The 12,278-nt window shown below is 43.1% G+C and overlaps 1 protein-coding gene across 1 annotated transcript in view; it reads left to right on the top strand.

The window, feature by feature from the left end:
- The window catches only part of rbm17 (RNA binding motif protein 17), a 40,444-nt gene that overhangs the window by 5,030 nt on the left and 23,136 nt on the right, over positions 1-12,278 (top strand). Inside the window, exons 3-5 of the mRNA XM_083658971.1 lie at positions 5,197-5,313; positions 7,986-8,155; positions 10,407-10,522. Coding sequence (XP_083515097.1) covers positions 5,197-5,313; positions 7,986-8,155; positions 10,407-10,522 — 403 coding nt within the window. The remainder of the gene's footprint in view (positions 1-5,196; positions 5,314-7,985; positions 8,156-10,406; positions 10,523-12,278) is intronic.

Raw genomic sequence — 12,278 nt, 5'->3', positions numbered from 1 at the left:
AGGTGTTTGTTACAGTTAACTCATGTGTAGGGATGGGTACCGAACTCGGTACTTTTACAGGCACCGACCGAAAGGGGGCGGTAGTACCGAGTATCAGTTCACATGACATAAAACGGTACCTCATTTCGGTACTTGAACGCATCTGAGTAATAGAAGAGAGTGGGTAAATTAGAAATTCCGACGGAACCTTAAGGCAACACGCGAGAGCGCATTACGTGACTCAGTACGTCACTCTACCTAAAACGTCAACAAACAGGACCACCCGAAAATGTGACTACACTTTCCCAAGATAGACTCAGACAACACTGGTTGCAACATTTGTGATGTGAATTGCAAAGCTGGCCAGGGAAACACCTCAAACTTGAGGAAGCATGGTCAAACACAAGATATATTTAGCTAAATGCTGAAGACTGTATTAGATAGGCTGAGGGTGAATGAAGCAGGCAGCCCACCGCAGCTAACGTTAGCAGTGCACCTCCTCAGCTGTAACGTTGAGAGAGGCATCGACTTCTACAACATCAGGTAACGTTATTTAATTAGCTAGCGTTAGCTGGATAAGTTGTTTCACTGCCGTTGTGGTTGTTAGATAACGGGGCTTTTCACTGTCTTCACAACGACTGCAAAACAGAGATCGCTAACGTTAACGCTAACGTTAATGTTGCTGCAGTAATTGTCAAGGGTTCAACACAACGTATTTCCTCAGCCTGTATAGTAGCTATCAACATGAAATAAAAAGCATTTGAGAGCTTAAACCCGTGGCTTTTTATTTGGAAGGGTTACATTTGCCGTAATCTTTATTAACATTTCTTAAAATGCATTAGAATCTTTTTATTTTTATTTTTTGGGGTTAAAGATCTTTTTTTTTTTTTATGAACATTAGAGCAAATATAATACGAAAAGCCAAAGGGTTAAGCTCTCAAATGCTTTTTATTTTATGTTTCTATGTGCTACAGAGCCTGAGATATGAAGGCTTTAGTGAATACCGACCGCTCTCTCTGAGAAGTTTGGACCTTTTTTTTTTTTTACAACTGTAATTTTTTTGTTATTAGAGCGTGTAAAGTACCGAAAATGGTACCGTTTTGGGTACCGTACCGAATTCCAGGTACCGGTACCGTACCGGTATCGGTTCAAATGTGAACGGTACCCATCCCTACTCATGTGATGAGCATATTGGCTGGTTTCTGCACAGGTGTTTGTTACAGTTAACTCATGTGATGAGAATATCAGATGGTTTCTGCACAGGTGTTTGTTACAGTTAACTCATGTGATGAGCATATTGGCTGGTTTCTGCACAGGTGTTTGTTACAGTTAACTCATGTGATGAGCATATTGGCTGGTTTCTGCACAGGTGTTTGTTACAGTTAACTCATGTGATGAGAATATCAGATGGTTTCTGCACAGGTGTTTGTTACAGTTAACTCATGTGATGAGCATATTGGCTGGTTTCTGCACAGGTGTTTGTTACAGTTAACTCATGTGATGAGCATATTGGCTGGTTTCTGCACAGGTGTTTGTTACAGTTAACTCATGTGATGAGCATATTGGCTGGTTTCTGCACAGGTGTTTGTTACAGTTAACTCATGTGATGAGAATATCAGATGGTTTCTGCACAGGTGTTTGTTACAGTTAACTCATGTGATGAGCATATTGGCTGGTTTCTGCACAGGTGTTTGTTACAGTTAACTCATGTGATGAGCATATTGGCTGGTTTCTGCACAGGTGTTTGTTACAGTTAACTCATGTGATGAGCATATTGGCTGGTTTCTGCACAGGTGTTTGTTACAGTTAACTCATGTGATGAGCATATTGGCTGGTTTCTGCACAGGTGTTTGTTACAGTTAACTCATGTGATGAGCATATTGGCTGGTTTCTGCACAGGTGTTTGTTACAGTTAACTCATGTGATGAGCATATCGGCTGGTTTCTGCACAGGTGTTTGTTACAGTTAACTCATGTGATGAGCATATTGGCTGGTTTCTGCACAGGTGTTTGTTACAGTTAACTCATGTGATGAGCATATTGGCTGGTTTCTGCACAGGTGTTTGTTACAGTTAACTCATGTGATGAGAATATCAGCTGGTTTCTGCACAGGTGTTTGTTACAGTTAACTCATGTGATGAGCATATTGGCTGGTTTCTGCACAGGTGTTTGTTACAGTTAACTCATGTGATGAGAATATCAGCTGGTTTCTGCACAGGTGTTTGTTACAGTTAACTCATGTGATGAGCATATTGGCTGGTTTCTGCACAGGTGTTTGTTACAGTTAACTCATGTGATGAGCATATCGGCTGGTTTCTGCACAGGTGTTTGTTACAGTTAACTCATGTGATGAGAATATCAGCTGGTTTCTGCACAGGTGTTTGTTACAGTTAACTCATGTGATGAGCATATTGGCTGGTTTCTGCACAGGTGTTTGTTACAGTTAACTCATGTGATGAGCATATTGGCTGGTTTCTGCACAGGTGTTTGTTACAGTTAACTCATGTGATGAGCATATTGGCTGGTTTCTGCACAGGTGTTTGTTACAGTTAACTCATGTGATGAGCATATTGGCTGGTTTCTGCACAGGTGTTTGTTACAGTTAACTCATGTGATGAGCATATTGGCTGGTTTCTGCACAGGTGTTTGTTACAGTTAACTCATGTGATGAGCATATTGGCTGGTTTCTGCACAGGTGTTTGTTACAGTTAACTCATGTGATGAGCATATTGGCTGGTTTCTGCACAGGTGTTTGTTACAGTTAACTCATGTGATGAGCATATTGGCTGGTTTCTGCACAGGTGTTTGTTACAGTTAACTCATGTGATGAGCATATCAGCTGATTTCTGCACAGGTGTTTGTTACAGTTAACTCATGTGATGAGAATATCAGATGGTTTCTGCACAGGTGTTTGTTACAGTTAACTCATGTGATGAGCATATTGGCTGGTTTCTGCACAGGTGTTTGTTACAGTTAACTCATGTGATGAGCATATTGGCTGGTTTCTGCACAGGTGTTTGTTACAGTTAACTCATGTGATGAGCATATTGGCTGGTTTCTGCACAGGTGTTTGTTACAGTTAACTCATGTGATGAGAATATCAGATGGTTTCTGCACAGGTGTTTGTTACAGTTAACTCATGTGATGAGCATATTGGCTGGTTTCTGCACAGGTGTTTGTTACAGTTAACTCATGTGATGAGCATATTGGCTGGTTTCTGCACAGGTGTTTGTTACAGTTAACTCATGTGATGAGCATATTGGCTGGTTTCTGCACAGGTGTTTGTTACAGTTAACTCATGTGATGAGCATATTGGCTGGTTTCTGCACAGGTGTTTGTTACAGTTAACTCATGTGATGAGCATATCGGCTGGTTTCTGCACAGGTGTTTGTTACAGTTAACTCATGTGATGAGCATATTGGCTGGTTTCTGCACAGGTGTTTGTTACAGTTAACTCATGTGATGAGCATATTGGCTGGTTTCTGCACAGGTGTTTGTTACAGTTAACTCATGTGATGAGAATATCAGCTGGTTTCTGCACAGGTGTTTGTTACAGTTAACTCATGTGATGAGCATATTGGCTGGTTTCTGCACAGGTGTTTGTTACAGTTAACTCATGTGATGAGAATATCAGCTGGTTTCTGCACAGGTGTTTGTTACAGTTAACTCATGTGATGAGCATATTGGCTGGTTTCTGCACAGGTGTTTGTTACAGTTAACTCATGTGATGAGCATATCGGCTGGTTTCTGCACAGGTGTTTGTTACAGTTAACTCATGTGATGAGAATATCAGCTGGTTTCTGCACAGGTGTTTGTTACAGTTAACTCATGTGATGAGCATATTGGCTGGTTTCTGCACAGGTGTTTGTTACAGTTAACTCATGTGATGAGCATATTGGCTGGTTTCTGCACAGGTGTTTGTTACAGTTAACTCATGTGATGAGCATATTGGCTGGTTTCTGCACAGGTGTTTGTTACAGTTAACTCATGTGATGAGCATATTGGCTGGTTTCTGCACAGGTGTTTGTTACAGTTAACTCATGTGATGAGCATATTGGCTGGTTTCTGCACAGGTGTTTGTTACAGTTAACTCATGTGATGAGCATATTGGCTGGTTTCTGCACAGGTGTTTGTTACAGTTAACTCATGTGATGAGCATATCAGCTGGCTGACTCAACGGGGACTATTTCTTGTCTCGGACTAACACACTCAGCAAAAACTTTGTTATTTTGAGAGCAAACGGCCCCAAAATATGAACACCTTTTGTTTATAGCTTGTATTTTGTTGGTAACTGTTGTATAATCGCAATATTACACTCGAGGGTGTGCTTTACCGTGGTTATTGGCACTTCAGTGACGTGTATGGACCTCGGCTGAAGCCTCCTGCCGCATCACCGTCGTGCCAATAACCAGGGTAAAGTACACCCTGTAATATTGCTTGAATCAAAACCAACTCACTGGCCTCTGGCCTACCGGTTACTTTATAGATTTTTTTTTTTTTTTTTTTACAGTGCACCTGAACACAACATACAAGATACCCGCTGAATAAGTGTCCAAATGTTCATGTCATTCTGGCCAATACTCCACTTCTGTTATAACATTTCAGTCTGGAATATGGAATATCTTTCAATAATCTTTATGACTAAAAGGCTAAAAGTAATCTCATGTGTAAGAAATGACTGTTCTACATTGAAGTAAATAATTAACTTGTTGGTTTTGGATTTATTTAACTTCAAGAGTGCATTTTTGTTTGTGTGACCCTCAACACAGGCTTTGAGAATCCCGGGCCACTTACTGATACTTATGCTTAAATTAACCCACTCATATTCTGGTTTATTTCAAGACAAACATTTTGGCTAGTGGAAATTCTAATTGGCTGGTAACTTTAAAATCTAGCAGCGCCAGCCATATTGGCAGGTGGTCAACATTTTTTATTTCAAGCCCTGCAGGGAGAGCAAGTGGTGACATAGGAGTGAGTGAGAAAAGGATCAAATATTGGTGTTTAAGACTAAATAATGACATCACAACTGTTAATTTAAAATGAGTTATTCCTCTAAACCCGACTTAAATGCCCCACATGTTTCCAGCGCTCCATTGGGTTTCACACAGCATATTTAAACAGTGTGACAGTCTGCTACTGCAGCGCTGAATTGGAGGGAACTGGGCCTGAAAAGTCACAAAGTGTGTGTGTGTGTGTGTGTGTGTGTGTGTGTGTGCAGACCCAGCGGATGAAGCAGGCCACGGTCTTGGCTCCTGTCATCGATCTGAAGAGAGGAGGCTCCAGTGATGATGGACAGATCGCTGACACGCCCCCACACGCTGCTGTGGGACTCAAGGTAACCAGCTTCTGTCTGCCTGTCTGTATGTCTGTCTGTCTGACTGTCTGTCTGCCTGTATGTCTGTCTGTCTGCCTGCCTCTCTGTCTCTCTAGCTGTGTTTCCATTACCCTCAGAAATGCAATGTCGCAATAAAAACCGGGTAATGGAAACACGTAAATTTCGAAAAACCTCCCAAATATCGCAAAAAGTTTTTGCGTTCTCATGAGGTGGTTTTTCAGACGTGTCGATATAGCAGTATATTGCAAAAGTGTAATGGAAACACATTTTCTGCATTTGCATTAGCTGATGCTAGCTAATGCTGATAGTTTTAGCTCTTCAAATGTTAATATGGTACTTAATTAACTTTTTAAATTTGTAGTAGACTAATAACAATGTAGATTCCCGTTATGAGGTCAGTTGCTCTAAATAACGCTTATTTGGATTTTCAATTTTAGAGGACCGGCTGGGACCGGGGCTAGCATGCCATTATATCGAAATACACGCTACATCGTGGGTGCCGAAGTGTTAGATATCAAAACATTTCAATAAATATAAACCTAAAGCTTTCAGATTTGAAGGCTGCTACCAGGCTGTTTTTCCTCTTCTCTGCCTACCTGACGTCCTCTGGGCTCCAGGGTTGGTCAGCTCCCTTTCGCGTTCCAACATCAACATCTTTTATATGAATTTATATCAACACATCTTATCATTTTATCTAACCGTGCCTCTGACCAGACGACGGAGAATGAGCGATTATCTGCGATACATGATTTAGATTTACATTCAACACCAGCACAAGGCCATCTTTCCTCAGTTTATCCTCACAAAAGCAAGCAGACATCTGATAAATAAACTGGTAAATGCATTGATAAATAAATGTTCAAATTCACTAGTCCTTAACGTTAAATAGTACTGTTAAATCATATTGTTTCTCACCATTTAGCGTTAGCTGATGTTATTGCCATGATCCCATTAACAACAAACGCATCACCAGTAAGTACTTAGCGTTAACGTTATACATCCCAGGAGAGCAGAAGAGCTTAGAATAAGCCATGTACATGAAGATTAACGTTATACAACACTTTAACTGTAGCTATTTACACAGCCTTTACAGAGCATTGTGCATGTTGTCTCAATAACGTTAGCCGTCTGTCCACGGTGCTTGCTGCCTGGTTACTATCTTCAGATCAGTCCGGTGGCATCAGTCCCTAAAAACGATACATGTTATTGCTGTTAATATTACTCATCACACGTCCATATTTACAGTTGCAGTTAAGTAGCGCAACGTTATTTCTAAGCTAAGTTAACTCGCTAACGTATGTATGCTAACAGACCCAGATCCATGGCTAACACAGGTATGCAGGCCAGGGCAGTCAATCAACAAGATTACATTTAAGGTGCAAAGACAACAAAAATGGCCTACCTCCATGTTGTCAAAAGCGTTCATCCTCGGACATCAGCAGTTCTTCATTCTTTTGAATGGCGAATTGAACAGTCAATGATTGCACCCTGCAGCTGGATTTGTTGTTAGCATGTTAGCTAGCCTGCTTCGGATCCGAGCTACTACGTCCAGTCCCGGTGATAGACAGATGCTTCATCCAATCACCTGCCAAGTAGTTTTTTTCCCCCGTGACATCGGCTCTGGGCAGGCCATACCCAGATGGATGTGCGGTTTGGTTTGTGAAAACAAACAATACCGCCCCCATTTGCCAATGTCGGGTTACTCTGGACGTCCATCTTCCTTAAAGTGGAGTCTCGCGAGAAGAGATTTTACGAGATTCTACGAGATCTCGAAGACGAGACTTCAAACTCAACTTCAATGGAAACGCCTGCAAGTCGCAATTGTACTTTGTCAAAATTGTAGAAATATCGCAATTATTTTGCGATAAACTGTAATGGAAACACAGCTTCTGTCTGTCTGTCTGTGGTGTTTATCTACTCTGAGTCTCTTACAGACACAAGGCAGAGGAGTCTCTTGTGCTTCAGCCCCTCCACAGAGGGAGGTTGGTGCTCTCAGGACAGGACAGTATTCACAACAGAAATAAATAATGGCTAAACCCAAGAAGGACCTGGAGCACTCCATTCACTGGAATACATTTAATGCAAATGCTCCCACCTACCTGTCTGTACTTCCTGTAGGGGAAAGTTGGTCAAAACAGAAAGGGAAACTGGTGGAAGTAATGAGCGGATAAGACGGGACATCCGCTCATTCGTCCAATCAGCATCCAATACCCGTCTGTACTTCATAGAGGAGAAACGGAAATAAGGCGGGACATCCGCTGAAGGCGGACACATTCGCTAATTTCTCCAATCACCTGCCTCGGTTTTGTTTATATGTGTCCGCTCTGAAACGTCTTTCTCCTTTGGCCAAATTGTAACGAGCTAAAGTAAAGTACAGACTGTCTCTGGAGCATTTGAAGATTGTGCAAGAGAGAGACTGGCTTGAGAGACAGACTGTCTGACGGTCTGTGGTGTTTATCTTCTGTCTGTCTGTCTGATTGGGAAAACCAAACCTCTGTAATGCTCAAATGTTTTGGTTTGGACTGAATGTTTTGCCTCACTCTCTCTCATTGTGTGTGTGTGTGTGTGTGTGTGTGTGTGTGTGTGTGTGTGTGTGTGTGTGTGTGTGTGTGTGTGTGTGTGTGTGTGTGTGTGTGTGTGTGTGTGTGTGTGTGTGTGTGTGTGTGTGTCAGGACGTAGTGGTGCCGGGCAGCTTCTCGGCGGGAGAAGCTCTGATCCCGCTGGCAGACGAGTACGACCCGATGTTCCCCAACGACTACGAGAAGGTGGTGAAGAGACACCGCGAGGAGAGACAGAGGCAGAGAGAGAACGAGAGACAGAAGGAGATCGAGGAGAGAGAGAAGTAAGAGACACCGCGAGGAGAGACAGAGGCAGAGAGAGAACGAGAGACAGAAGGAGATCGAGGAGAGAGAGAAGTAAGAGACACCGCGAGGAGAGACAGAGGCAGAGAGAGAACGAGAGACAGAAGGAGAGAGAGAAGTAAGAGACAACGAGAGGAGAGACAGAGGCAGAGAGAGAACGAGAGACAGAAGGAGATCGAGGAGAGAGAGAAGTAAGAGACACCGCGAGGAGAGACAGAGGCAGAGAGAGAAGGAGAGACAGAAGGAGATCGAGGAGAGAGAGAAGTAAGAGACACCGCGAGGAGAGACAGAGGCAGAGAGAGAACGAGAGACAGAAGGAGAGAGAGAAGTAAGAGACAACGAGAGGAGAGACAGAGGCAGAGAGAGAACGAGAGACAGAAGGAGAGAGAGAAGTAAGAGACAACGAGAGGAGAGACAGAAGCAGAGAGAGAACGAGAGACAGAAGGAGAGAGAGAAGTAAGAGACAACGAGAGGAGAGACAGAGGCAGAGAGAGAACGAGAGACAGAAGGAGAGAGAGGAGAGAGAGAAGTAAGAGACAACGAGAGGAGAGACAGAGGCAGAGAGAGAACAAGAGACAGAAGGAGAGAGAGAAGTAAGAGACAACGAGAGGAGAGACAGAGGCAGAGAGAGAACAAGAGACAGAAGGAGAGAGAGAAGTAAGAGACAACGAGAGGAGAGACAGAGGCAGAGAGAGAACGAGAGACAGAAGGAGATCGAGGAGAGAGAGAAGTAAGATAAAGGTAAAGTCCCACTGATTGTCACACACCTGAGTGTGCAAAATTTGTTCTCCGCATTTGACCCATCCCCTGGGGGAGCGGTGAGCGGCAGCGTGCGCCGCGCTCGGGAATCATTTGGTGATCTAACCCCCCAATTCCAACCCTTTGATGCTGAGTGCCAAGCAGGGAGGAGACAGAAGAAGAGAGAGAAGTAAGAGACAACGAGAGGAGAGACAGAGGCAGAGAGAGAACAAGAGACCGAAGGAGAGAGAGAAGTAAGAGACACCGCGAGGAGAGACCGAGGCAGAGAGAGAACGAGAGACCGAAGGAGAGAGAGAAGTAAGAGACACCGCGAGGAGAGACAGAAGCAGAGAGAGAACGAGAGACCGAAGGAGAGAGAGAAGTAAGAGACAACGAGAGGAGAGACAGAGGCAGAGAGAGAACGAGAGACAGAAGGAGATTGAGGAGAGAGAGAAGTACGGCAGCTGCAGAGGGACAAAACACTGCACAGGGGACTGAGACGGGGATATCATCCAGGAGGAAACTAATGCAAGTTGATGCAGATATGAAAACATTGCAGCTGGCTTCTACAAACAGAAAACATCCCACCATGAACAGAAAACACAAACAAAACTTCATTTGTTTTCCAGTTATTCTTGTTGAGGACCAGTGGTTCTCAACATGGGGTCCGGGGACCACCAGGGGGTCCCCAGCAATCTGATGTATCATTCAACTTCAGCATAATTTCATTGACGAGAAGTTAAAACAGATCATTTACAAGAATAACTGTTCTGATCATAGTTTCTCCGTTATCGCTCTGCCTACAGTACAGGCAGTCACGGAATTCTCGACAAAATCAAATCTGAAAAAATATTCTCCGATTTGGGTCCGAGTCTACTGCATGTAGTACTGCATGTAGTACACTGACTGTATGCAAGTGCCTCATACAAGCCCACATAAAAAATCACAACTATCCCTTTAATCTGTAGAGCAGGGATACTTAACTTGCTTTGCTTTGGGGCCACTTTTGTGAAATGATAGAGGGCCAGGGGCCAGTAATAAACAAACAATATACATTTTTCTGTAGCGGATTGTAGGTTTTTGGGGTCAGCCGGAGTTTAGTCTGACAATGTTGTGCACACCAGATAGTTAGTTAGGTTAAGTACATACATAAGTGCCTGGGTAGCGAGCAGATGGCGGTATTTGACAATTTAGCAGCTAAATTATAGATTATTGAAAGATATTCCATATTCCAGACTGAAATGCTATAACAGAAGTGGAGTATATTGGTCAGAGTGACATGAACATTTGGACACTTATTCAGCGGGTATCTTGCATGTTTCATTCAGGTGCACTGTAAAACTTTTTTTATTATTTTTTTCAATTCCATCGCAAGTTGAGTATCACTGCTGTAGAGGATGCCCCCCTCCTCCCCCTGCTGTTTTAACCTGGAGCTGTGTGTGCGTGCGTGTGTGTGTGTGTGTGTGTGTGTGCGCGTGTGCGCGCGTGTGTCAGGAAGCGGAAGGACCGTCACGAGGGCGGAGCTCCAAGCGGGTTCTCTCGCTTCCCGTCGGCGGAGGGTGATTCTGAAGAGGACGAGGAGGAGTACGAGAAGGAGCGCAGGAAGAGAGGTGAGCGATGTTTTGCAGTGTAGATGGTTTTAACTTGACAAGTTACCCCTGGTTTACTTCCTGTTGCAGTGTTTGCTGATACAATAGCTCACAGGAAATAAGCTACGGTTCAAACGGTTCGCTAGCAACACAATTCCGTGAATTCCGTTTCCTCGAATAGACCGAGTCACCGTGACGCTGCGTTAACAACAACAACAACAACAGGTACTTCCAGGTAGACACCTGCCGTTTGATTTAAAATGTGGAGATATCACAAACTTGTTTATTGTTTATTTCTGTTGTCATTTTCAGCCGTCATTATTATAACATTAAAGATATAAACCCTCATTAAACACGGTGGTCCGACCTATCTGATGTTTGGTTGTGCTTATTTTATGTACTGTGTTGATAAACCAAATCTACCCAGCAGTGACATGTCACCGCTGGTCAGACCAGCTGCCAGTTTTGGGTGAACTCGAGCGGTAATTGCTTTTATTTTGTGGCCCAACAGGTAAATGAGGTCTCTAAACTAACGTTAGTATAAGTGTTGTTAATGAATGACATATGAAACCATCAAACAATCATTATGGACTCAACCATTTTCTCTTGATCTCAGTTGTTCCCCGCCCCTGTTTGCTCCACTCCATTAAATTGTATGTGCGTAACGCAGGTGTTGTCGACCCAGAACTTATTGTAAACAAACATTGTGATTCGCTCTATACCCAGAACTTATTGTAAACAAACATTGTGATTCGCTCTATACCCAGAACTTATTGTAAACAAACATTGTGATTCGCTCTATACCCAGAACTTATTGTAAACAAACATTGTGATTCGCTCTATACCCATAACTTATTGTAAAGAAACATTGTGATTCGCTCTATACCCATAACTTAATGTAAAGAAACATTGTGATTCGCTCTATACCCATAACTTATTGTAAAGAAACATTGTGATTCGCTCTATACCCATAACTTAATGTAAAGAAACATTGTGATTCGCTCTATACCCAGAACTTATTGTAAAGAAACATTGTGATTCACTCTATACCCAGAACTTATTGTTCTTTTTTTGTTTTTTTATGTTTTTGCGTAAATCACTTGACATACAGAAATCAATTCTTATATGGTATAACCCATCCATCATCACATAGATTTACATAGTTTTTTTACATACATTATATAAAAACAACATAAAGACAGAACCGTAAACAGAAAAAAAGAAAATAAATTACAACAAACAAAAATGTTAACTCATTAAGTGCCATAGACGACCTAACTCGTCTTACATAATCCAGCGCTTAAGTGCCAAGGACGGACTAACTCGTCTTACATAAAGATTTTTTTTTTTTGACGGTGGGACATCAATCAACCCCTTTTACATCTTCGAGATAACTATTTGGAGCAAGAGCATGTGTGTAATCTATTTTACCGACCACTAAGTGGCGACAGAGACCGAGAGAAGTCACAGCCACGGGACCCAAAAGCCACAAAAGCAGCCGCCTCCCGCGGAAATGGCTTGGCGATTTTACAGTCAGAAGCCCGGACACACACACACAGAACGGACAGAGATCCCTTCCCCCCAGAGCCGCGCAGCAACGCGCGAACACACACACACACACACACACACACACACACACACACACACACACACACACACACACACACACACACACACACACCGCGGGAGCAAGCCAGCCATTCAAGGAAATGGCGACGCGATTTTACAGTAATCCATTTCAGACTCGTCTTGCCAGGCAGACAGGCAGGCAGGCAGC

Source organism: Poromitra crassiceps (assembly GCF_964638095.1).
Source record: "Poromitra crassiceps genome assembly, chromosome: 2".
Classification (NCBI taxonomy): domain Eukaryota; kingdom Metazoa; phylum Chordata; class Actinopteri; order Beryciformes; family Melamphaidae; genus Poromitra; species Poromitra crassiceps.
Note: the sequence above shows the minus strand (reverse complement) of the source record. Positions and strands in the feature narration are given on the sequence as shown.